The sequence below is a fragment of the Syngnathus scovelli genome, chromosome 11 (assembly GCF_024217435.2).
Source record: "Syngnathus scovelli strain Florida chromosome 11, RoL_Ssco_1.2, whole genome shotgun sequence".
Taxonomy (NCBI): Eukaryota; Metazoa; Chordata; class Actinopteri; order Syngnathiformes; family Syngnathidae; genus Syngnathus; species Syngnathus scovelli.
Window position 1 is genome coordinate 4,254,546 of NC_090857.1, and position 25,331 is coordinate 4,279,876.

The 25,331-nt window shown below is 44.3% G+C and overlaps 3 protein-coding genes and 1 non-coding gene across 8 annotated transcripts; 2 read left to right on the forward strand and 2 right to left on the reverse strand.

Annotated features, from left to right (window-relative positions):
- The first annotated feature begins 880 nt into the window (after nucleotides 1–880).
- Nucleotides 881–11,794, forward strand: LOC125977436 (MYND-type zinc finger-containing chromatin reader ZMYND8). 3 transcript variants are annotated; one of them, XM_049733893.2, is made up of 24 exons: nucleotides 886–980; nucleotides 2,481–2,733; nucleotides 2,968–3,047; nucleotides 3,356–3,476; nucleotides 5,450–5,515; nucleotides 5,800–5,945; nucleotides 6,230–6,373; nucleotides 6,460–6,573; nucleotides 6,884–6,949; nucleotides 7,135–7,227; nucleotides 7,308–7,395; nucleotides 7,486–7,541; nucleotides 7,644–7,721; nucleotides 7,807–7,922; nucleotides 8,025–8,515; nucleotides 8,586–8,720; nucleotides 8,779–8,934; nucleotides 9,011–9,511; nucleotides 9,588–10,001; nucleotides 10,092–10,231; nucleotides 10,325–10,405; nucleotides 10,473–10,551; nucleotides 10,620–10,859; nucleotides 10,929–11,794. In XM_049733893.2, the coding sequence occupies exons 3-24, from the start codon at nucleotides 3,045–3,047 to the stop codon at nucleotides 11,102–11,104; spliced, it is 3,504 nt and encodes a 1,167-aa protein (XP_049589850.1). In that variant the 5' UTR covers nucleotides 886–980; nucleotides 2,481–2,733; nucleotides 2,968–3,044; the 3' UTR covers nucleotides 11,105–11,794. The 3 variants fall into 3 exon arrangements, 2 of the variants coding, with proteins under 2 accessions (XP_049589850.1, XP_049589851.1); XM_049733894.2 differs by lacking the exon at nucleotides 6,884–6,949; XR_011087715.1 differs by lacking the exons at nucleotides 10,473–10,551; nucleotides 10,620–10,859; nucleotides 10,929–11,794 and having other exon boundaries at nucleotides 881–980; nucleotides 6,152–6,373; nucleotides 10,084–10,231.
- trnat-ugu (transfer RNA threonine (anticodon UGU)) lies at nucleotides 2,148–2,220 on the reverse strand. Its single transcript has one exon. It is a non-coding gene; the product is annotated as a tRNA-Thr (tRNA).
- On the reverse strand, nucleotides 11,633–13,904 carry LOC125977448 (actin-related protein 2/3 complex subunit 4). The gene is made up of 6 exons (XM_049733919.1): nucleotides 13,790–13,904; nucleotides 13,256–13,374; nucleotides 12,887–12,998; nucleotides 12,493–12,588; nucleotides 12,227–12,397; nucleotides 11,633–12,138 (listed from the first exon to the last, which is right to left on the reverse strand). The coding sequence occupies exons 1-6, from the start codon at nucleotides 13,790–13,792 to the stop codon at nucleotides 12,133–12,135; spliced, it is 507 nt and encodes a 168-aa protein (XP_049589876.1). The 5' UTR covers nucleotides 13,793–13,904; the 3' UTR covers nucleotides 11,633–12,132.
- Nucleotides 13,905–14,140: 236 nt separating this feature from the next.
- tada3l (transcriptional adaptor 3 (NGG1 homolog, yeast)-like) lies at nucleotides 14,141–18,731 on the forward strand. 3 transcript variants are annotated; one of them, XR_007484633.2, is made up of 11 exons: nucleotides 14,280–14,428; nucleotides 14,746–14,986; nucleotides 15,051–15,298; nucleotides 15,395–15,500; nucleotides 15,589–15,724; nucleotides 15,829–15,932; nucleotides 16,103–16,209; nucleotides 16,303–16,494; nucleotides 16,571–16,905; nucleotides 18,463–18,538; nucleotides 18,641–18,731. XR_007484633.2 is itself a non-coding variant. In XM_049733912.1 (10 exons), exons 3-10 carry the CDS (start codon nucleotides 14,777–14,779, stop codon nucleotides 16,761–16,763), a joined length of 1,296 nt encoding a protein of 431 aa, XP_049589869.1. In that variant the 5' UTR covers nucleotides 14,141–14,158; nucleotides 14,395–14,428; nucleotides 14,746–14,776; the 3' UTR covers nucleotides 16,764–17,024. The 3 variants fall into 3 exon arrangements, 2 of the variants coding, with proteins under 2 accessions (XP_049589869.1, XP_049589868.1); XM_049733912.1 differs by lacking the exons at nucleotides 18,463–18,538; nucleotides 18,641–18,731 and adding an exon at nucleotides 14,141–14,158 and having other exon boundaries at nucleotides 14,395–14,428; nucleotides 16,571–17,024; XM_049733911.2 differs by lacking the exons at nucleotides 18,463–18,538; nucleotides 18,641–18,731 and having other exon boundaries at nucleotides 16,571–17,024.
- The last annotated feature ends 6,600 nt before the right edge of the window (nucleotides 18,732–25,331 follow it).

Sequence of the window (25,331 nt, forward strand, 5' to 3'; positions counted from 1 at the left end):
ATATTGATTATTCCACAAATGACTGGTGCCTATTATCTGAGTTCCCCTCTTAATTAATAACTATTTGCTCAAACCGTGAGATGCAACAGTCAATAAATAATATTCTTTTTTTTTTTTTTTACTGTAGGGTTTTATGTTGTTCATATATACTTACTAGAGAGAGAAAAAAAGAGAGCGAGAGAGAGCGAGAGAGAGAGAGAGAGAGAGAGAGAGAGAGAGAGAGAGAGAGAGAGAGAGAGAGAGAGAGAGAGAGAGAGAGAGAGAGTCAATTACATTCCTCAGAGAGCCACAGAGGGGCCATGAGGCCCCTGTTTGTGCCCCATCCCCCTACAAAACATGCAAAACTGACCTTCCCCCTTGGTGAGTGTGAGACACTTAATTCCATCCCCCCCTCCTCATTCTCTCCTGCTACTTTGAAAGGACAGGAGATAACAGTTTGAAAGGACAGGAGATAGGCCTATAATCATTATTGTATTCAAATACGTTTACCTGCAAACAGCTACACAGCCTGCACAGCACTCATGTGCAATCCCTAGATTTTCACAATTTTGCAAACAACCCATATATAATTAGGGGCTACGAGTTCCAATCTTACCAATAACACACGTTCGAAAATGTGGTCTTTACTCAAGTTTTGCATTTAATGTTCATTTGGAAAGTACAATGATCACGTTGGTATTGTACAAAATATAGGTTCCATTTCTCAACGTTTTACGTTATGTTTTCCTTCAATCTGTCTATCTGATTTGTTATATGACACTGTAAACTACAGTGTGAATAACGACGTGCCATATCTCTTTAAATTTCTCACATTTATGACAAAAAAAAGCTATACAGTGTTGTCACCCGGTCACAGTATTAAATCTTACAAGACGGCGAATGACTAACGACAGCGCCATCTTGTGGCGTATAATATTCTTTGCAAAGACGTCACCCAGGCCAGACGTCACAACCAGAACCTGCGTCGAGAGGAGCACATGGTATGATAACTAACACTAACACAAAATAGCAAACATATAAGTAGACAAACGTCATTTCTATTATTAATTAGGTCTAAACTTTGCGTTTTTCTATAGTGAATTTATCCGATTGTGTAAATATGAGCGTGTGGCCTCGCTAATTAGTAGTCATAGTGCATAGTCAACTTCCCGAAGATGCTGCAAAAATAAGGCCAAAATACAACAACAACGCAATAATTACAAACTATTTACATCACAACTCAAAAATAGAAGCATGTTCATGGTAGTAGAAAAGGAGGCTTGATATAAATAAACTGACTTCGTGCATTGCACTAATATCATGGAAAAAAAAGTTTAAAAAAATATTTATTTAGTTCGTAATGGTAAAACGGCAGAATGGTACACCTAACAGTCATAAGGTTCAGGCTTTGAGTCTCAGTTTCGACCTTCTTCAGCGGAGGTTGCATGTCGAGCCTGTGCAGGTTTTGTCTAGTTACTCCTGCCCCTTCCACATTCCTAACACATGCATGTTAGGTTAATTAAAGACTCTAAATTGTCCGTGGTTGTTTGTCTATATGTGCCTGGCAATAGGATGTTGACTTACTTCTCTTGCCAGAAGTCAGCTGCAATAGGCTCCAGCTCTAAATTCGAGTCTCCATAATATCCAAATGTCCAACTGACGTCCTAACCCTGTAGGTATCTCTAATTCTGAATTTCAGTATTTTAAAAGAATACAGTCAAACCTCTACATATGAATTTAACCTACTTTATATGTTAAAATAGTTGTATGTTAGATCAAATATGCCCATAAGAATACACTGTAATTCGTTTAATTCGTTCCACAACCAAAAAAACTCCTTAATAAATACTGCAGATAATTATATAGCAATAAAACAAATGCATTATATCAGAGAGATGTCCTTTTTTCACCACGACAACCATTTGCGTTAGAAAATTGGCCAGTGGGTATTTAATAGGGCAAAAAGAACAAATCAAATGCAGAAGCAGTCCAATCTAGCGGTTTGCTGGCTCTGGTTTGTGCTAGGAGGTTTTGCATGATCAAGGATTGGAATGCTGAACCTCACCCATCTTTGCTTGCAAACAACTCAAGCCTTTGGGCAAAGCTCCTTTATAAAGTCAATGGCAACACTCATGCACAGTGAAATCTCCGCAATCCTTAAAATAGTTAGGCCCCAGCGAGAATTGAACTCGCGACCCCTGGTTTACAAGACCAGTGCTCTAACCACTGAGCTATGAGGCCAGTCCTCTTGGCAGCCTACTCGACTGGCTACACAAAGGGAACGGGTCAGGTTTCCCGGAATGATTCATCAGCATATTGTTGATCGCATCCAGCTCAAATGCGTGGATAGCATCACCAAACTGTTATTTTTAATTGAAAGAACTCATTATCTTTTTATTGTTAGTTAAATCAAAGGTGGTGGATATTAACCCAGGCTTTTTTTTTCCTGACATTATCTTGAACAATATATTTGAAAGCCTTGTGACTTGTGTGTGTTTCAGCCGTATCTTGTGGTGATTCCGTCTCGACAAAAGACTGGCATCCAGGAAGTGCAACAGCCAATCGGCATCTGTCTTCCATTTTGCCAGCGTGTCTGTCCAGTCAGCATTTGCTTTTCATGAGAGCTGCACCCAGGACAGCTTGAGCGTGGCGGTGCTGCTGAGAGCAGGCTGAGGGCTGACAGGGCTGTCTGTCCTCCATGTTGTAATAAGCATTGACATATCACACAGAATTGTTAGACATGCATCCATAGAGGTAAGCTGCATTTTCATTCTTTCATTAATATTCCTCTGTTGTTAAAGCATCAGCCGGATATGAGCTGTGCCCTGCAAACCGGGGGAGGGGAAGCAATCTTTTTTTCACAACACATTCTAGAGCTGCAAAGATGAGCATGACATTGTACTTCTACCACACAAACGCAGCTAATGTCCATGTCCAATTTGGAGCCACCTGCTCAGAGTATTCTAACCTCCCTTCTGTGTCGTCAAGGCTCCGGGCCTGTTGAGGCATTCCGAATGGGAGAGACAGCCACCGTCGCAAAGGGGACACCCCAAAGGAATTAACAGATGGTAAAGTGACAGCACGGCAAGTTTAATTTAGGCCTCAAAGTGGCGTCAGAGCAGGACGGCAATTGTATATCAAACAAACCTCAGTGGAAAAAACAATCGAGCAGTACTTTGCTCATTCACAGAAAGTTCCTCTCTGAAACAGGCCTAATTCTATAAGCCGCTCGCCACTTTCAGGCTTGTGTTGTAAAGTACAAATGATCTACAGAGCACGTACGAGGAATAACCGAAGCCTAACTGCCTCCCGGTGTTCTCTGCTTCCGAGCGTCAGCCATTTTGGAGAACTTCCCCTTTCTGTCCCTCTCCTCCAGGCACACTGCTACTTGTATGCAAGCGGGAGGAAAGAAGAAGGGAAGGATTCCCTCTCAACAGGCACTGCAGTGAAATCTCATCTCATCCCTGTTTTCGAAAACCCGTCTGAGGGCCAAACAGGTTTGGCAGAATCTTCTTTCTATGTCTATTTAGGTTGCTGGTTTGCTTTCTGTGCGCGGGAAATCACGCAGTGTTGAGCTCCGACTTGCGAGATTCTCTTTTAGCCTCGATCCTCCTGTCATATGTTATTTTGCTGGCAGATGTAAAAATGGTGTGATTCAGACCTCCAGTCCAGACACTCCGGCCTGGTTATGTAGCCTTGCTTAATGCTTGACCTGAGCTCAAGCTCAAGCTCACTCTGAAAGAATCACTCCACCCCACCCACCACTTGTGTTTTGTTTTCTGCTACTATCTTTCATTTCCTGGTTTGATGATCAAATTTGCATCTACCGCTCGACCGCTTCTGCTCTCACTTAAACTGTCACCGAGGGCTAGATGAGATTCGGTTTGATACCCTATTTCTAATTTTGGAGTGCCGGCAGTCTCCTTGGAAATATGGAGAAAATGTCAAGCTTTCAATGTTCCTCAGTGGAAGAGGGGGGGTGATAATAACCCGCATGTGCTCCTTGTTCTCAACTGGTGCCGTGTGGACTTGTTTTGTGTGTGGAGGGGGAGAGAAAGCCTCATCAAAATGGATGCCATATACCTTCGAGAGCACGGAGAGGAGAGGCGCCGATCCGCTCGCCGTCTTGCTCTTAGCGCCGCATTTCACGTGCCCATGGCCCTTTGCGTGCTTTAATGGGGGGGTGGGGGGGATAGGGACTCGGTCGCAAGGAATAGCGGGCGAGCGGTTCTCTCTGCATTGCAGCACTGTAGCCGAGGAGATCGAGAAGCAGAAAAGCTTATGTGGTACATTGAGCTAGCCGTCCAATCGGGTACCTCGGAGTGGCGCTCAAACCAATCGGGCGCTCGCAGCCGAGGTTAAAGATTGACAATCGCTGGAGGAAGCAGCGGGGAGAGAGGAGGCCTTCTGGGATACTTGGAACCATCGTTTCCCTCATTTCACAACGCCCTCTATCATTGAAAAGAGTTAAAAAAAATAGGCTGAAGAATTCATGATGTGAGTAGGTATGGAAGGCATGCTGTTGATTTCCTTCATTGAAGCATGGATGTGAAGACTTGTCTTATTTCCGCCATCGAATTCGGTGTCATGTTTTTGAATCTCATTGTCGTCGACCGTTGTTGTATTCCTGAAGTAGACGTGACATAATTCTGTAAGATAGTGTGGTCGAGAAGGCCACAATGTCTTTTCACTCTCTGTCTTTGTGTATGGTCTGTGTTCATGGCAGACGCATCATCACGTCCGAGGAGGAGGAGGGAGGGGGAGAGTGCTTGGGGAACAAGATTTGAAAAAAAAAAAAAGCTCTGCTCTCTTGACAGAAAGAACAACAATAGCGATGACGTCACGCTGCCTCCAAAACAGGTTGACTGATACTGACAATAAATAACTGATGGCCACTGCACATCTCTTTTTCATTGTGTTATTGCGCCACAACATTGTTTTTTTCTTCCATTGTCTTCTGTTGCCAGAGTGCTGCTTGTTTCTATCTCGTCCCCCACTTATTGCCATTCTTGCGCCAATATTGAATCTCTGCAGATGGACACTTGACATCAGTCCACTTGACTAATTTGAGGCTGTCGATTCATATTGACACGTGTTACGATTTTCTATGGTTCTGGGCCTATCAGCATTATAGGAGATGACCAAAGCGACTGGAAAATAATCCATAAAGTCAAAGCCCATGCTGGTTTTCTCATCACATAGGCAAGCGTGATACAAACATTACAGATAATTCATGTGTTCACTCCCGCTACCAATTGTTAATGCAGTGTTGTATTGTGATGGACTGATCTGTTTTAGGCAGCACTTAACAAGCAGAAAATTGTTCTGATGCAGAAAATGACCTGCCACAATATAACGCCATGTCTCTCTTTTTTTTTTTTTGCCTTTAGTATGGATGGCTGCTTGGCACTCTGATTTTTGCAATGTGATATTTATCACGACTGCATTAACACTCTTGTCTACATTGCAGCTGGTGAAATAAAGAAGACCGACCCTCCTCCAACAGAGAAAATGGAAAGCTCAATGCGATCTAAAGGTGTGGATGAAACATACATCATGTAAAACTTTTGTATTGTTTTATTATAAATGATCATTTGTATACCATTGAATTATATATATTTGTAATTGTGGTCAGAACTTTACAAACACTGACCATCGGTATGACTTTTGATTATTTAATCACTGGTAAACTCTTTTTTTTTTTCCTGGGTGGAATAATCATACAAGTCTAGCGCACTCTAACCATAACGGAACGCGACCTTAACTAGGCCATCACGGAACCGTAACTGACTCATATCAAACTGTCACCCGCAACACAAGACGCAGGCTCGACAGAGCGGACGACCCAGAAACGAAAGATGCCAAGTCCCTCCCACTCATCAAACGGTCACTCGTCTGCTGACACCTCCCCCAGCCCGGTGAAAAAGAAGAAGAAACCAGGTGCTGTTAGCAGCGCCAAAGACCAGGTAACCAATAAAATCACCCTTGGAACCTTGTTGCAGTTAAAATAGTTGTGCAGAATATTCCCATCAACCCCCCCCCCCCCCCCCCCCCCCCCCTCCTCCCCCACAGCACACCTTTTGTTGTCATCGTGCATCTCTGCTTGGCTTGCTTCAACACAGCCTGATTTTGACCTCCCCCAACCTTTGTGCTTCTTTTGCCTGCGTTGCAGTCCGAACTAAGACATGGCCCCTTTTACTATGCGAAGCAGCCGGCACTCACCACAGATCCTGTTGATGTTGTACCGCAGGACGGCAGGAACGACTTCTACTGCTGGTTGTGCCACCGTGAGGGTCAGGTGCTCTGCTGTGAGCTCTGCCCCAGGGTGTACCACGCCAAGTGCCTCAAACTACCAGACGAGCCTGAGGGCGACTGGTTCTGTCCGGAGTGTGAGGTACTCAAGCAGAAATATGCCGAGTGTGAGGATGTCGGGAAGCAGAATTTCGGACATCGAGTAAGGAGCCCTATTTTTCTTTTTAGAAAATAACAGTTGCTGAATGTATCGAGACTCAGAGCAAAGCCATGACAATGCTGACTATTGAGCAGCTGTCTTACCTCCTCAAGTTTGCTCTTCAGAAGATGAAACAACCAGGTGTAAGTATGCTGCTATCACCATCTCCTAAACGGTTAGCCGCTATTGGAGTCAAAATTCTTCATTCTCATTGATTTCTACCACCTGGCAAGTCAGCATTGCGAGCTTTTTTTACGACCATCTTTGTCTCATCTTCACCTAAAGGCTGTCCTCTATTGCTCGAGCATGAGACGTTATTAATTTGCATGCGAGAACTCATCTGACATTCCCAAAACATTGAAGTATAGCGGGCCTGTGTCACGGCTCGGAACCATGAGAGTAAATATGCAAGCCGGTGGTGAGGATACAGCTGCCCCTTTCACTCTCTTTCAGGATCATCCCCGCTTGTCATCTCGCTCTCCCCACGCAGCTTCCACGCAGAGAAAGACTTTTAATTGGGTAATAATTACACCACTAACAAGTCCCTGTCTGGATTTCTCCCTTGACTGCTTGTGCTGCTTTTGTTTGATGCCGCTTTTAGTGGATAGTAGTAGCATGACACTTGTGATCATCAGTGGGGAATTATTTGCGGGAATTGTGTGCGTGTGTGGAATCTAACGTTTTATCTTTGCTCCATTTTAAAGACGGAGCTCTTCCAGAAACCCGTTTCACTCGAACAGCACCCGGACTATGCCGAATACATATTTCACCCAATGGACCTTTGCACTCTTGAGAAGGTTAAAAAAAAAGTCGATTTTAATCCTGCATCACTGATCAGATCTCATATGAAAACTTTTGTTTGCCGTCTGTGACGCAGAACATCAAAAAGAAAATGTACGGCTGCACGGAGGCCTTCTTGGCAGATGTCAAGTGGATTTTGCATAACTGCATCATATACAACGGAGGTGTGTTGCATATTTGAGCCTCGATATTATAAAAAGCAAATCATAGATTGTATTTCTGAAACAATAACATGAAAAATTAATATTTTGTAGGCAACCACAAACTGACAGCCACAGCTAAAGTTATCGTCAAGATCTGTGAACATGAGGTGAATATGCGGTCTGTGTCATTTTTTTTTTTGTAGTGGAGATTAATTTTCAGTGATTGAGTCTTCAAATGAAATTTTCTCTCTTTTTTTTTTGAAATACAGATGAATGAGATTGAAGTCTGTCCTGAGTGTTATCTGTCTGCTTGCCAAAAGAGAGAGAACTGGTTCTGTGAACCCTGTGTGAGTTGGACTTGTTTATCTTTCGCTTTGTTTGTGCTGCACTTTCAACATTATCGCTCAAGGTTGACAATTTTTTTATTTACAGGGTAACCCTCACCCTCTGGTGTGGGCTAAATTGAAAGGTTTCCCCTTTTGGCCTGCCAAAGCTCTGCGTGACAAAGACGGACAGGTGGATGCTCGCTTCTTTGGTCAGCATGACAGGTTGCCATCTTTTGCGCTTCACGTTTGACTTTGTGTCCGTTCCAAAACTCGATTTGGTGTCACTAACAGGTCACATGATGACACGCGTGTTCACTCTTTTAGGGCTTGGGTGCCTTTAAATAATTGTTACCTCATGTCCAAAGAGATTCCCTTCTCCGTGAAGAAGACTAAAAGCATCTTCAACAGCGCCATGCAAGAGATGGAAGTCTATGTGGAGAACATGAGGAAGAAGTTTGGCGTGTTTAACTACGCCCCCTTCAGGACACCCTACACTCACGACAACAGCTTTCAAATGCTGCAGGACCCCTCGGACCCCTCGTCCACCCCCTTCAAGGCCGAGAAACAGGAAAAGATCAAGTTGAGCTTTGACATGACCGCATCGCCCAAGATCTCGCTATCCCGGGCCGTGTTGTCTGGCGTCGGAGGGATCGTGACGGGCCGTCGGCCACCTCTCGGTGACGGGCCTCGCTCCCCCGTGAGCACCAATTCTTCTGCGCATACGGGTTCAGACGGCGAGGACACAACAGACAAGTCCCACGTGAAGACCGTGAACAGCCAGGGAAGTGTCGGAGAAGAGTCAATGGACTGCACAGGTACTGTGGCCGTTATAAAATCATACAGGAGACCTTTCATCCTTATTTTTGGTTCAACACCTCCTTGCAGTGTCACCAACTCATCCTCGACCAAGTCAAGCTGAGCATTTGCCGGACAGCACCAAATCTTCACATTCGCAATCTCCTGGCAACACCAAACAAGAGAAGACACAGCTGACGGGAAGCATTTTGAATCTCAATCTAGGTGAGTCGATCACTCGCACCTTTGACACATAATTGGAATTCATTTAACATCCTTCCAGATCGGAGTAAAGCAGAAATGGATCTAAAGGAACTCAGTGAAACGGTTCTGCAAAAGCTAGGGGCCACCCCTGTTCTCACCTCTCCAAAAAGGCAGATCAAAAGCCGTTTCCAGACCAACTTGGACAAAACCATTGAAAGCTGTAAAGCCCAGCTCGGTCGGTCAACGTTCGAGCACATACGTCCATTTGATATTCTGCTTTGGTAATATTGCTTTGTTTCCTCTTTGGGCAGGTATAAATGAAATCTCTTCTGAGGCGTACAAAGCTGTGGAGCACAGCGACACTGAGGACTCCGAGGGTAAATCCGACTCAAGTGACACCGAGTACGCCAGTGATGAAGCACCCAAGGTTGAAGATTCCCAAGATGCTACACGCACTGAGGAAGCCCAGAACAAGAGTAGAGACCAGGAGCAATCATCACCAAAGGCCAATCCGCCTCTGCTATCTGAGCCCACAGCAGAGGATGTTAGCTCAATGGAGTCAGAGACGCCGGCTCAAGAAAAACTTCTGGAGAAAGATGGTCCAGAGAAGACCAAATCCCCCCCACCATTGCCCGTGGCCAGGGAGAAGGGAGAAGTGAAAGAAGATGTGAAGCAAAATGCGCCCGTGGAGGATTCTGACTCCGAGGGGGAGCTGGTTATTGACCTTGGGGAGGAGCAAGGAAAAAGGGAGAGGAAGAGACGCAAAAAGGACAGTGCTAATGCTGAAGAGTCATGTGCTAGTAAACCTGAAGGTGAGATGTTGCTTTTTATGACCATATAAGTGTAACTTCTTCAATTCTTACGTAACCCATCCATTTCCTCTTGAAGGTAAATCCCTGACCCCTTCAACATTCCCATCTCAAAGCAGCACAACCCCTTCCACACCCTCCAGCGTTGCCTCGCAGTCCCCGATGGCCATTCCCGTCAGCATGATCGCCGCCAACGTCAGCCTCGCCACCGTCTCCAACGCCCCGGCAACTCCGCCCTCTTCGTCCTCATCTTCAGCCTCCGCCACCCCGGGATTGAAGAAACAGCGCCCCCTGCTGCCTCGAGAGACTGTGCCTGGAGCGCACAGCGCCACCGTGTGGAATCCCAGCAGCAAGCTCCAGAGCTCCTCACAGAAATGGCTCCTGCGTCAGCAGCAAGGCCAGCAGCCGGCGGCAGCCGCGCAAATTCAAGACAACAGCTCGGCATCGGCGTTTTCGCAAAGCACACGTTACCACACCAGACAGTCCATCAAAGGTAGCTCAGGTCAAATGTGTGCAATGGTGACTTTAAATATAAACGGAATCATATGAATCTTTTCAATATGTTTTGCGTTGAGCACATCAGCTGTCACCCTGGTGTCCGGCTGTCCTGCATCAGCATCTGGATTAGGCACATCATCTCCGTCCTCCTCCATGGAAACGGAGCAGTACATCTCCACAGCCTCAGCAGACGTCGCTGCGGACATTGCCAAGTACACGAACAAAGTAAGTATTTCTAATCAAGCTGTTCATATTTGTCATGATGTGACATTGTTCAGAATGTTGATTACACATTGTGACTCCTTTTTTCTCTTCCAGATGATGGACGCAATCAAAGGTACAGTGACGGAAATCTGCAGCGACCTCTCCAAGAGCTCTTCGGGGAATACGCTTTCTGAGGTGCTCTTTTGCAAAGACACATTTCTTTGCATTTATACATTTGCTTAGTATTTTTTTTTTTTTCCAGATGAAGCGGCTTAGAATTGAAATTGAAAAACTACAGTGGCTCCATCAGCAAGAGTTGTCAGAGATGAAGCACAATCTCGGTAAGAACTTGATTCACCAGCATGGACAACGCAACTCGATGACACGAATTCAAAACAATCTCATCCAGAGCTTACAATGGCTGAGATGAGGCAAAGTCTGGAGCAGGAGCAAGAACGCTTGGTGGCAGAGGCCAAGAAACAGACGGAGCTGGAGAAGCAGCAAGCGGTGGATGAGACCAAGAAGAAACAGTGGTGCGCCAACTGTCGAAAAGAGGCCATCTTTTATTGCTGCTGGAACACCAGCTACTGCGATTACCCTTGCCAGCAGGCCCACTGGCCCGAACACATGAAGTCCTGCACTCAGTCCGGTAAGAGCAACAAAGGACTATCCGGTCCGGAGTTTTCTGTTTTTCAAACGGCGGTCGGTGTGTTTGCAGCCACAGCTCCGCAGCAAGAAGTCGAGACGGAGTCGGCGGCGGACTTATCGAACAAAGGAGCGGGACAGCCTAACTGTGGACCAAACGCTTTGCGAGAAGCGCCGCTTTCCGCGTCTTCAGATAAAGACTGTGAAACCGAAGCCAGCAGTGACAAAACTGCTGTCACTCCATCTTAACGGTGTGCAACATACTTGATTTTTTTTTTTTTTACCCGCTACACTGATTGATGTATACAGTTTGTTCTATCGTGTATGCTGTTGAAGTGGATGTACCCAAAGTATTTTTTATTTATTGTTGGGTTTACAATATTGGGATTAATTTTGGCTGCCCGTCTACTGTACAGTGTTCTTTTCCTGTTTTGAATGAGAAAATAAGACTGACAGCATTTAGAACCGAGAAAGAGGTGCCAGTTTCAAACGCAGTGTCCTCGATACTTGTGTTAGGTAGCTTTTAAACAGCATGCGTCACTCGATCTTCTCTCAAAGGACTAAATTGGCGAATGATGGCACCTCCATTGCTGGACCACTTCATTATTGGAGTGCTACTGAGAAATGAAGAGTTCGTGGTTAGTTCCGGTAATTTATGTATTTGTTAATATGCCTGCTGCATATTGTACGCTGACGAGAAGACATTTTCAACAAGCTCTTTGTGTTTTTTTTTTTTTTCTTCTTTTTGTAAGTAGGCTACAGTCAATCACTAACAAATGTTCATCGAGCTGTTTAATTTGTGCTGCTCAACTCAGACAAACAATTCCCACTACGAATGACAAGCAAAAATGTAGAAATACTGGCTCTTTTTTCATTTTATACAACATTTTGCTGACTAATTAGTACTTTTCCGCATGTGTAAGTGAAAACAAAACCGAAGAGAGCAGACGGACTGACGTACACGGAACGCCTAACTACTTAATTGCATTTGAACACACCCATCGTCTCTGTACTCGAGGACACCAGCGTGTTTAATACTTGAAGGACCCGCCTTTGCTTGTTTATTTGGCCATTTGTTCTAAGTAGTAGAAAATTGATACTGCTAAGTATTTCCTTATGTACAGTCACTAATATCAATGAGTACAGAGATGATGAGACGAAGCCAGCGGGGGGGGTCAACGACGGCTGGGTGATGGTCTTCTCTCACCGGCTCATTGATTGTGCACACCCAAAATTGGTTTACGGCTGGCCGTTAAGACGGTGGGAAGCGGCGGACATCAGAACTGTGGAAAAGAAGCCAAAATTAGTTTAGGGGAACTCATTGTGTTTGTTTAGACAATCGCTTTCAAGATGTAGAAAGGCACGGCTTACATTCTTGAGGAACTCCTCTGCGACGATACGGGCTCTGGCATTGACGGACAGCTTCATCTCGCTAATCTCCTTGTCGATTTCCTCCATGAAATGGATGACAAAGTCCACCAGCTTGTGTTTGTACATTTGCTCCGTGTGGAAGTTGGTGACCAAGAAGCTTATGTCATAGCCCTGAAAGAAAAGGTGTCAGGACATTTGAGTACAGGATTTTTGTTGTTGACATTCTCGTTCTTGTTAACTAGCATGCTATCCTCAGTGCTATTTACCTCAACGGGCTTCCTCCTCAGAATGAAGAAGTTCTCTGCCCTCATCATCATGAACCGCATGAACTTGTGACAAAGGATCTTTTCGATCTCATCAGCCTGAAGTGGCAGAATCGGAACAGTTGTTTTTAATTATGTATAGCACACACAAAAAAAACATTATTTTACAGTAGGACCTCCCAAAAAAAACTTGCTACTGACGTGCTCAATAAAAGGAGTTCATTTTTTTGGGAACACAAAAAAAAAGACAAAAATAAAAAGGTAATCTGAGGCAGAATTAATGTTTTGAATTTTAATAGAGGCCTTGTGAAGTAATGAAGTGTGGCAATGGATCTGCTTGCTATAGGTCATTGAAATTTATGAGGCTCCACTGGACTGATTTGAAGAAGCTTATTACCTGCTTGACGGCAATGCTGACCCTGACAGAGTTGATGGATCCCTCGATGAGAACCTTCTCCTTCTCATTGCGGCTGATTACAACAGGCTGAAGAAGCAGCTCTTTACTGCTCCTGGAAACCACAACAAAAGCAATCATCTGTCTAGGACGTAACACAAAGATATTAATAAAAAGTCTCAAATGATCCAAAATTAAACTGCAGTAGTACGTCGGACGTTCATTTTCAGAGCACAGTAGCTGCAGCAAGCCAGTTTCATACCTTGCCTGTACCTCCAGCATTTTTCCACCTATGGAGACTACCTTGTGCAAGTTTGCACAGGTTGAAACTTGTGTGGAAGTAGCAATCCTCTGCAAAGCAGAGTGTCATACCTGACTTCCACTTCGGGCTTGTTGTGACGCTCCACCACCTGAGAGGAGAAGTTCTCCAGACACATGGCCGCCTGCAGGGTGGCCCTCACAGCGTTTAAGTAGGGACGCAGAGTCGCAGTCTAAAGACAGTTTGGACACAGTCAGTGTCTGCATTCTTAATACAAAATCGGATGAGTGACATAAAATATTAAGTTTCAAAAGCAAAGTGAAGATCAACAGAATTGATGATTTTAATATAAGGAATGTCAATGCTCTGATGCAAGGGAAGCTGATAATTTCATGTGGATGTTGACTCGCTTTTATTATGTCAACCCTCTTGATAATTATAAATAATAAAATACGTGCTACAAAATGAGGGAAATGAATCAAGAACGGCAAAATACTAAGACAACCCACTTTAATTGATACCAAACCCCACGTTTGGCAGAAATATGAAATCAGGTTGGTAACTGTTGATGTAGTCTGATTCTGCCAAATAATGCATGATTACAAATTAACTAAGAAAAGATCAACTTGAGATAAATGGAGACTTACCATTTTTACGCTGCAAAAGACGGAAGTTCAGAAGCCACGCCTGGGACTAGTTTCCGTAAAGCCTACATTCTCCAGGAACGAAATGGTGCGCTTGTTTTGATCTACATTGATAAATAAGGAAGTGGATTTCCGTACGCAATATGTATTTCTCTGATGGGTCGCATTACTCCGCCCGTTTTGGGTGTAAGCATGAACAAAACGAGCTTTTCTTAGCGACGAGTCCATTTGGCTGCGTGAGTAGGAGCATGTTTTTCGGTGATCGTTGTGTTATTTGTTTTGCAGTGCCAATATTTTAAACGATAAAACTTGAATCAACTTCCAATAACTGTAATGATAACTTCAAACTGATACATTAAAGTGTGTGAGAAGGTAATTGTTCATTCCTTTCACTCATACCACAATATAATATGGTTTAATCCGACGCTACCATTGCTGTACAGCCTTGATTCTTAAAATACATATTTACTAGTCTAAAAAATAAATGTCGGCATTGGATCAGTTTATTAATATACGCTAGTTACAAATATATTTTCGTTTTACGTACCATGTGAAATATTCTGACAATATCATAATCCTAATGCCGGTTTACACCCCTCTTCATTTAGTGGAATTTTCCATCATGGACGCCATTCGGGAACGGTAAGTATCCTTCCCTGTAAAACATTCATATATATTACTGATTTCCCCCCGAATTTATTATCTCTTCAGAATTCATATCGCGCCACTGCATTGATTATGCAACTATTACTGTGTAAATATCGTGATAATTTTACAAATATATTTTAAGACACTGTTCACGGTACGGGCCCTGTATGTAGGCAATGTATGCAAACATGCAGAGTGAGAGCGGAAAATAAACATTGCTCTCTTACATGTGTAATTGTAACTACACATGAATATCACATCTTAGACACAATTCACCGTGTCTTGTCTTTTATTACTTCCACCCGCTCCAGATTATTCTAACGTAGTCAGGTAGCCAGCATCATGAGTGAGCTGAAGGACTGCCCACCTTTGAAGTACTACGACTTCAAGCCTGTGGAGCACGTCAAGGTGTGTCCCCGCTACACAGCCGTGCTGGGACGTTCGGAGGACGATGGGATCGGCATCGAGGAGCTGGACACTTTGCAGCTGGAGCTGGAGACTCTCTTGTCCTCGGCCAACCGTCGCCTCAGAGCTCTGGAGGAGCAGAGACAGGTGGGAAACAAAAGAGATAATGTTATGGCGATGATAACAATATTTATTTTGTTCTGCGTTGCAGATCCTCACAGACTGGCAGGACAAGAAAGGAGACAAGCGCTTCCTGAAGATGGGAAAAGACCCAGACCCAGCGGCGTCCTCACGTCACAAGCCAAAGAAGCAGAAACTAGATGGCAAAAGTAGTCACGGGCCAGGGCCAGGTCCTGGCAGGCCAAAATCCAAAAACCTGCAACCTAAAGGCCAAGAATATGAATTTACAGACGATCCTCAAGATATTCCTCGCACGCCTAAGAACGACGTTCCCAACAGGTCCGCAAAAATCTCTGCATTAAAAATCAGCAAACTAGGTGACAGTTGGGACAATCAGTTGTTATTATCGCTGAAGTTTGCTTTTTTTTCCTCCAGATTCTGGGCTTCAGTTGAGCCGTACTGCGCCGATATAACAAATGAGGAGATTCGGTTGCTCGAGGAACTCCTAAAACCGCCGGATGATGAAGCCGAGTATTTTAAAGTGAGTCGTCTGTGTATGCTGTTTGGCAAAATGTGTTTTACGTCAAAAACAGCATGTTTAATTTTGGTGCTGTCTGTGCTATGTGAAGATTCCAGCTTTGGGGAAACACTACTCACAGCGGTGGGCTCAGGAAGATCTGCTGGAAGAGCAGAGAGAAGGAGCTCGGGCCAATGACAAGAAGAAGGGTCTCTTGGGTGGTCCGCTGTCGGAGCTCGACGCAAAAGGTGACTAAATTCTGATGCCAAGGAGTCATTCCAGCTCTTATATGTTATGACAAATATGATGATGACATCATGGTGGGTTTGTGCACTTGGCGGATATTTACTAGACGTGGACTCTTTGCTGAAGAAGTCAGAGTCCCAGCATGAGTCTCCGGAAGACGGCTGCCCCTTTGGCCCGCTCACACAACGGCTCCTCCAGGCTCTTGTGGAGGTAAGTGTACTTTGGAAGGTGAATCTTTTGAATAAGAAGGTGGAGGGAGGCTACTGTCTCATTCATGGGGGTGAACCCCAATGTCCAGGTGCCCTGCAGAATATGTTTGTGTGGAATTCATGCTTGTGGAACGGGACTTTTCATCATGATGTCTTCTCTGTCACATTCAGGAGAATATTATATCCCCTATGGAGGATTCTCCTATACCGGACATTTCAGGGAAGGATGCTAACGATGGAGCAGGGACATCTCCTCGAAGCCAAGGGAAATCTTTTAGGTAGGTGTCACATAGTAGTTGAGAAACAAACAGAAGTGGTGCGTGGGTGAAAGGAAAAGAAACCAATGAAGTGTCCTGACTTTCCATTGGTAGCGCTCCTCACACACGTTCCCTCGAGGCTCGGATCAAAGAAGAGCTGATCGCCCAGGGAATTCTGGATTCCGAGGAGCGACCCGGTCCCGGCGGAGACTGCGAGGACGAGGTGCTGGTGGAGCTACAGAAGAGACAGGCGGAGCTCAAAGCTTTGATTGCTCACAACAAAACCCGTAAGCAGGAGCTGCTCAGGTAAGGGTCCTCTGAAGGTCGGGTTTTAACGTATTAGCTGCGATGTCGTAGCAGCCATTTTGTTTCTGCTCCTTAGGTTGGCAAAAGAGGAGATGCGGAAGCAAGAGCTAAGGCAGCGGGTCAGGGTTTCTGACAACGAGGTCATGGAGGGATTTCGGCGAATCATGGCAGCCAGACAGAAGAAGCGCACTCCGACCAAGAAGGAGAAAGACCAGGCGTGGAAAGCTCTGAAGGAGCGTGAAAGCATTCTGAAGTTACTGGACGGTTGAAGGTACAAAAGTTGATTTAAAAACTGCGCAAGGAAGAATTTTTTTGACTACAGATGCACACTGCTGCATGGGCGAGTCGCGAAGATGGATCTCCCTACAGGTGGCATTTGAGGAGGGGCATTTCTGTCGTTCTTTTTCAATGGTATGCATTTAGTGAAGCTGTCTAAGTTGTTTAAGACGCCCTTTTTGTCTGTTGTGTTATCATAAAAAAGAGTGGTTGTATAAAATGGTGACCAAATTAAAATCTGTTGTAATAAAACAGATTCTTTTCATTTTTTTTGTCTTAAATTTTCAGACTAAAATCCTGAAAAGTTTACCAGACGGTTAACTCAAATATAAAAATATAATTTGCTTAAGATGAAAGCTAACCGCAATACATTGAAAGGGGTTAAGTGGCAATCAATTTGTGAATTGATCGTCATAAATAATGACAGCTTGCAAAACAGGAGCTTAGTTTTTTTTGTTTTTTTTTGTTTTTGTGGTGTAAACAGCTACGCCACCTGGCCTCAAAACCAGCCGTACTGGTCATGTGACCACAAATTCCTGCATGATAACTGGGCAATGAGAAAGGGAAGTGACTCTCCTTCAGATAACAAATACTTTTCCTCAACGCTAGAGAAGTACAAAAATGTCACTCAAAACTTTTATTGCATTTGAAGTGACTCTCTTTCAGTTAATGAATACTTTCCCTCAATGTACAAAAATGGCACTCAAAACTTTTATTGTACTGTTATCTACTGCATTTTTGTAGACTATGATAACAGCACTGAAAGTTGTAAATTGTCAACCGTAGTTTATAGGGCAATATTGAAAGCTGTCAATTTGAGAAGCACTTCATTTAATAGCATGTTTCCTAAAATGACACTAGATGGCAGGCAAGTCTCGTTTAATCGTTTAATTATACGAGCAAACCTGGCAAATTTTAGTTTCACGCTTCTCGCCGCTTCAGACGCGATTGGTTGAAAGTGGTCACATGATTTCCCTGGAGCCTTTTTGTTTAGCTCTTTTTTCCTTATCGCGAGATTTTGTTTTTGAGCGTAATTGGCACAGGTGTGGCTAAAAGATGTCACACACGAAGAGGCAAAGGTATGAAGCTTAATAAATTTCCCCGTGACAACTATGTTTCTAGGATGTTTGGAAACAGTATAACAACTTTTATCTATGTTTAGCTACGACATAATTTGTTCGATTGTTTGAAAAGATGATGACTAAATTGTTCTGTGGGCACCATATAACATATCCCTGCCCTGCCCATTTGTTACAATCCTCAATGTGACCCATAACCTGTGCAACTCCATAAAAATATATTTTCAAGGAGGTATAATTTAAACAACTGAGATGATGTGGTTTCATTGAGGCAGTCGCTCTTCCCGACCTGCAGAGGGCGCTCCACCCTTGTCCTAGCACCATGGTCTCATATTTAGAGGTGCTAGCATTTAAAGATGGATGTTAGACTTTTTATATCCACTTTACGTCTTCACCAGTGTGGTACAAATAGGCGTATAGTAGACAAATTCATAATCTGCTAATTCAGAAAATAATTAAACGTTTACGCCCCCCCCCCCACACACACACACACATCATAACGCTTCTCACTTCCCTGTTTAAGTCAGCATCCTCTATGCAAATTCATAAAGCCATGAACCCTTGTGCACAAAAGCTTTTACCTAAATATACAAACCTTTTGTTTCCCATCCAGGTGACTGACTAACAAAACACAAACCGTACACAGCCCACAAGGCCTTTGTTGTCATTCTGAGACCTCAGCAGGACAGGTGGGTTTTGTATTGTATTGAAACACAGCATACGTATACTCACTCAGTCACTATTTGCACTTCATTTGATTGAGCTGCTCTAAAGTGTACTTTTCACCGTAGGTGTTTTTTCTCCGCCTGACGCTGTGCTCTGAGGTTCTCAATCTCTGCTCAAACCCAAGCCCCCCCAGCCCCCCCCATCTTCTCCTTCTGCCCTTGTGAAATTCAGCCATGAGGTGAGCTTCTTCACTTGTCCCTGTCACAGTTTGTAAACCTTTATGGCTGTTTAGACAGGGGGGCTCTTCAGTGGAGGGCTTAGGGGAAATATCTGAACTTGAAATATGCTAACATGATGATGTTACAAAAGTTAAATAAGGTTTGGCTTTACAGTTGGGTGCGCACATGCAGTTTAGCTGAGTATGAATATAATATATCATATATCATAGAATATAATATAAATAAGATCTCATTACTAATTATTTTTTTATTAGGCCACAAAATATAAGCTCAACTTCATCAAAATGATGTAAAAAAAAAAATCAGATGTTCCGCCACTTATAATAAGACCTCATTTACTTTATTTCGCAACATTTTCATGATGACTGTATAACTGTGATTGTGATGAGCATGTCAAAAGCACTTTATTTATTGACCCTACAGATTTGTCCATGGTCCAATTATAAAATGCTCAGTTATTGTCCAAATATTTCTGCACTAAATTATTAAAGTCCCGAATATACTTCCCTGTATTCCCTTGTCAGTCGAGGGGGGCTTCTGTTCAACATCGCTCTTTGTTTTGTACGCTCCGTCTCTTTCTTTGGGGCCTTTCCTCCTACTCCGCCTCCGCCTCTGCGTTCCCGAGCACGGACAGAAAGAACCTCACAAATAAAACTCCTCACTCATACATACAGATTAGTACAAGATCGCACGAGAGAGTACAGGGAAAGGGTTTTAACGGGGTGTAACTGTCAATGCATTGTCCAAATGCTATGTCAATTTCCAAGCTAATAGCACACGCTGAATAGCGATTGTGTATGTGCGGCCGACATGGCCGCTGACAAGCGCCTCTGTCCAGCCAGGGTTGGGCTTGGCCTATTCACCTCCCGCACAGAGCGCGATTGTCTTCCACGCTGCTTCCACTATTCTGATGTCATGATTTGTCCTGTTGTTGCTGCTCTTGTGCTAAAGCTTGAACGACCTTACAGCCTCAAGTCAGAGGCGCAAATGATCCAAAGGGCAAGGGGAGATCGTCAAAATACTCCCCCTCCCTTTTCCTTACCTTTGAATGGCATTTGTTTGTAATTTGCATGGCAGTTGATGTTATTCGTATATGGCTCGACAATTTGGAAGCGCCTATGCAAACATTTCTTTTGCCTGATTTGCCCCGCCAGTGTGGGGCTGAAGGAGACAGAATGGGAGTCTGCTGAGTCTCTTTTGGGAGGGGATCGAAAATCTTGTAAAAAAAAAAAATCTTCTCAGGAAGAGTAGAAGATCTAAGTGCAAAGGGAGAGACTGACTCTACGTTGGTTGTTTTCCATTTTCAGTTCCTGTATGACTGACACTTTTGTCCATATACTGTTACCATGGTAATGCACTTAATGGACTCCATCATGTCACCATATTTTGCACAGAGCACTTACTGAGTACCTTGCAAAGCTGCAGGCAGTTAACAGTGCATTGAAAAAACAAAAACATGTCACCACTGTATTTCATGAAAAGAACCATTTCCACCCTTAGTTTACCACTCTGAGTTTTATGAGCGTTGAGACGACTCGGGGTTTTGAAAGAAGGTGCTTATGCTACGAGCTGCTTTTGGGGGTGGGGGTCGCGCTGCTGCCCGACTGCTACAATCACGGGGCAACGGTGGGAGGAGAGAAAAGATACTCAGCGTCTTAGTACATTGGCAGTTCATTTGAACCACAGGGGTCAAAGCTCTTGAGAAAGCCCATTTGACACCAGACCACTTAGCCGAGGTTTGTTTCGTATCTCATCATTGGGGTGAGGCGGAGCCTATCTCAGCCGATGATACGTATCAGAGGATCTCTTTAAGGGAGTCTGTTTTGGCCTGACGTATTTAACTGCACTAATATTGTCATGGCAAATTTTTAAAGTGAATTGATTCTAAAGTTAATGATTCAGAGCCATTTGAAAGAGAAGCTCGGCCCAGAGGAGGACTGTGACACGGGGGTCATTTCTTTCATTTTGAGAATGTTTTATTAGGAGGTCTACGTATTTTACATTATAAATAGTGGAATGTGGTGATGTTGATAATGATGATGAGGAGGAGCATCTTCCTCCTGCACTTGGAGTTAAATGAAGCAGAGAAGCGGACTTGTCCAGCACTGTGGATAATAGTCATTCAAGGAGACACAGGGAAAGACACTTCTCTCACCACCCACTACCTCTCTGTCAGCCTCCCTCTCTTTTGTTCCCTCTGCTCCGTTATTATCACCATCATTATTAGGCTCACGCTCCCCTCGCCACGATGGAGAGGAGGGCCGGCCGCCCACATGGCGAGAGATTTCCGAGAGAGAGCACCGGCGCCGAAAGAGAGGGGGATGAAGACAAGAGGCCCAATAAAGTCCATCTAAATATAGACAGCAGAGCCCTTTTTTCTCTTCTCCTTATAAAGAGCTGGTGGGGAACCGCGGTGGACAACCCTCAGCGCGCACCGATGGCTCCCTCCAGAACTGGAAATATAATTGTAAGGCCGTGGAAAGACACTCAAACACACGAACACACGCAGGGCTTGCAATGTTTTTACGAGGGAAACAGGACAGGGAGCTTAGTGAGAGCCTTTTTTTTCGCATGAGAGGGGAAGCGGCGGTTGGCGGAACATACTAAATTAGGAGAGGTCAGAAGAAATCCTCCGAAAAGAAATGATGGGAGCACTGAGTGATGGGGGGAGCTTCCCGGCCTGAAAAGTCCAGATAAGTGCGAGAGATGAAAAAGATTCAAATGACCGAAATATCCAAGGATAGAATTCATCCGACCTCTGTACAGAGAGAGATGCCCCTTTTTGGCTTCCACTCTGCCTCAATAATGTTTTTTTTTTTTTTTTTCTTCAGGTTCGTGTGAATGTTACATGAACCTTTTTACTCTGACTTTATCAATGCGAGGGTATTGAGAGAACTTTTCACTTCTTTCGACATCTATTATCTTTTTACTTACCAGGCTGGGGAAAAAAAAAAAAGATTCTAATGTGACTTGAAAAGCCACATTCACGCTCTGTGTGCACCTGTTTTCATCATCATCATGCTTGAGTCAGCATCAAGGTGGCTTCTTCACTTTTCTGGTGTGACACATGGACAGAAAGAGCAGCTGCATCATCTCTGACGCATGTGATTTATCCTCATATTTATCCTCACACTTTGTGCCAGTTGTCACGCCAACCGTTCATTAAGTAACTACATACGGGATAGCCAGACAGCTCATGTGCCGCTTTGCGTCGACCCCAATGACTCGGAGGTCACATAGAGTCCACTGTTGGAAGAAAAAAAAAAAGGCATTTTCACAGCTGTCTTGTGCTAGTGAAAGTCAAATAGGGGCATTGAGTGTGCTTTTAACATCCTCTTTTCACGCACCTGTTGCCCACTGTCCCCGCTCAAGATGAAATTATGCGCCAAAGGCGGCGCCTGAACTTCAGCCCACACGTTTTGCTCGGCCATAACTCCACAGACAGGCGGGAAGAGAAAAATTGTGATAATTCACGCGGGACCCCCCTCTCACTTGAAGTGGATCGATTTTTGTGTTCGCATCTGCAGCGCCGACAGTTTGTGGTCGTCAACGCCTCCGAAAGCAGAAGTTCAACACCTCGCTTGTCTTTTTCTCTTTCTCAGCTGCTGTTGTTATTGCTTCCAACAGCCCCCACCTGCCCGCTTTCCTTTCCTCTCGTCCTTCTGTTTTCTGCCCCACCAACAATGCTGGCTGACTCTCAGGTCGAGGTGGAGGGCCCCCGCTTATTTCTGCAAGCATGCTAGCCCGAGATAAGGAAATATGGCACGGAACCAACCCCCCCCAACACACACACCCCGCACGCACCCCCACCCTTCTCGCTTTGCATACAACACATTGAGCAAACAAGTGTTTAAGATAATAAGGGAAAGTCTGTATGGAAAAAAAAAAAAATCTGTCCTTGGTCTTCTGCTCGTGTACGTTACAGTCGTGGCTTGTAACTACAGACTTTAGCTGTGTTCACACTTAAAGTTCTGGGAATCTTGGAACGTGTATGGAAGTAGAAGGTTCGAACCTTCCCAAAAGTTGCAATCCTCCAATAGATCAAATGGCAAGACTTAAGATCTTAGCCCCGTCTGGTAATTCTATATGTAAGCAATTAGTCCTGCTTGACTCCAATTTCCCATGAGGAGCTGCCTCTTCTGGCTCTTCTCACCATCACCATCCGCTGTCAAAGCAACAAAAGAAGCCGGAGGTGTGACGGCACCATGTTGGGCCAGCGTCTGGCTCCCCATTCAGCTGCAGACAACGTTACTCAAGTGTCATCTTCCATCTATTACATTCAGTGCCCGCCCCAACCTTATATTTATTATATTTTGACAAACCAGAGTGGAAACAATTGCAAGCAAATTGTGAAGAAACTGATTACCGATGGAAGCGAGGTATTCAGCGCCTTTTGGGCAGTGTTGAAGGTTTCATTGCCTCATTTGCAAGCCTGTCACCACCTATTATGCAGAGTGGGCTCGGTGAGGGAGAATCACCTGTAGCAAGATACTCGTATATTAAGTAGGACTTCGACCATTGTCTCTTTCGACAGCCCTCTTTGTCTTAGAAGATCTACGTCCTCCTTTGTCACACCATTTTACCTTCCATCTTCTCCAAAGGCCTAAAATAAAACTTCTGTGCTCACCAGTCGGCCACTGTGAACGCTTTTCGAAAACGCTTCACGTTTTCTCAGGATGAGGAGGGATTGACAAAATACTGCTTTTTTTCATCGTTTCTTCTATCGGATACATTTTACGGTGCCCGTCAGCCATCTCTCACTCTGCTTCCAACCTGATTCTCACCAGACAGCCTGTGTTATCTGAGCGGGTTAAGGGTGCTTGTGGATCTTGACGTGAGAGGCTCTGAACGTCTCAGACGTGACACTTTCCAGGATCAGATGGATCTAAATTGGGTGCCGGAGTCCCAGCAATTGAATTGCACAGGCCTCATCGTCTGACTTTGTTCTTATCTGTATTGTGTGATATTAATAAGCACAGCAAAGTAGCCATCCATCCATTTTATTAAAAGCCTATCCTCATCAGGGTTGTTGGTAACTGGAGCCTTTCCCAAATGACAACGATAATGAGTGTGAGAGTACACCCTAGACTGGTTGCCGTTCAGCCATTCACATGCATATTCACGCCTAAAGGCAATTTAGAGTCTTCAATTAGTCTAATATGCACAGGCACCCTGGGAAAAGATGCAAAGTCTACACATAAATGCTCCAATGGAGGTTAAAACCCAGATCTCCTGGCTCTAAGGCAGAATCAGAACAAAAAAAAGCCTTCAGGAAATTGTCGTGAAGTCAAACCTCTTCCACTGTGGTCCTGTAGGTGGCACAGGTTAATCAGAGGAATTCCCGTGAGATGATGTCATTACAAAATGAAGGTCATCCTGTTGTTTTAGATCTCATTTGTTTTGCTCATATAACACACGGACACGTAATATGCGTATTTGCATCGTTGGAATTGAAGCCAAGCACAGGTCTGATAAGGTGGGGCCGTTTTTAGGACACTTCTGAGGAATTCCAATACGTCACCGTTGCACAAGCGAGCGAGAAGCACGTACAGAGTGACACCTACTTTTTTTTTTTTTTTTTTTTTAACATGATCATGCGAAGGAGAGGGACCGAAACAGATAGGCCTCATGGTGACTCAGCATTTCTGGGGCCTGCGTGAGCTTTTTTTTTTTTTTTTTTATCAAGTTGACACACTGTCAACTCAGTTTGGGCTCCTCTCTGGCGTGTCTTTGCGAGGCAAGAGATGAGGAGAAGAGAAAGAGAAAAAGGAAAGATGAGAGTGGAGAGAATAAGCAATGAAGCGTGAGGAGAAACAGCACCGCGCTCACCAAAGTGGAAACGACTGGCAGAAATGTCAAGGAAAGTAAAACACAAATGACAGGCCTAGTTGAGTAAATCAATGGGTGAGTGAGAACGCGGACGAGGAACGGGCTGGTGAGATAGTCAAAGATAAACAGTGACAAGAAAAAAAAAAGAGGAGGGGTCAGTGTCTTAGTTGGCTGAAACAGCAGAAACATTTTGTCAATTGTGGTCAGACACTTTATTTTGAATTATGTCACCGATGTTAGAAATCCTCACCAGACAGTTCATTAGGTACACCTAAATCTGTCTTTAGCACAGATGACTCAGATGTTATGATTGTTGTTTACTGAGAACTGTGGGTAAGATTCAAATTAATGACTAGATTACAATAGTGAATTAGCAGTAGTAATTGAGGATGACAAGAAAAATAATTGGAAACTATTTTCAGTCAGACTTAGTTGAGCTTTATACCAATGAAAGATAAAAATAATCGGTCGTAGTTTAAAAAGCAAGGTGCCAACGTTGATGAAACTTAGCTGTGTTTTATTTTCTGTTCTAGGTGATACCTCACAAAGAGCTGATGTAAGCGTAATTAAATAGCGACGCTGGGAGGGAAAATAAAACTAGCTGAGCTCGAGTAGAAAGGGAATAAAAGTGCCTGAGAGTTATTTTTTTGGGGTGGGGTGGTGTAGGGGGGGGGCGAGCAACTAACAAATGTCAGAATGTAGCGCTGGCGTCGAACGCATAGAACCCAAACAGGTGGTGGTGTTGAGG

Coding starts and splice junctions, on each gene's coding strand:
- LOC125977448 (XM_049733919.1), bottom strand. Junction 12,999..13,255: donor AAGCCCGAAGTGGAAGTCAG/GTATGACACTCT, acceptor TGTGGTTTCCAG/GAGCAGTAAAGAGCTGCTTC. Junction 12,589..12,886: donor TCAGCATTGCCGTCAAGCAG/GTAATAAGCTTC, acceptor CTGCCACTTCAG/GCTGATGAGATCGAAAAGAT.
- tada3l (XM_049733912.1), top strand. CDS start 14,777: ATGAGTGAGCTGAAGGACTGCCCACCTTTGAAGTACTACGACTTCAAG. Junction 15,725..15,828: donor GTCGGAGCTCGACGCAAAAG/GTGACTAAATTC, acceptor GATATTTACTAG/ACGTGGACTCTTTGCTGAAG. Junction 16,210..16,302: donor AGCCAAGGGAAATCTTTTAG/GTAGGTGTCACA, acceptor TTCCATTGGTAG/CGCTCCTCACACACGTTCCC.
- LOC125977436 (XM_049733893.2), top strand. Junction 7,396..7,485: donor CTGCATCATATACAACGGAG/GTGTGTTGCATA, acceptor AATATTTTGTAG/GCAACCACAAACTGACAGCC. Junction 8,935..9,010: donor AAGCTGTAAAGCCCAGCTCG/GTCGGTCAACGT, acceptor CTCTTTGGGCAG/GTATAAATGAAATCTCTTCT.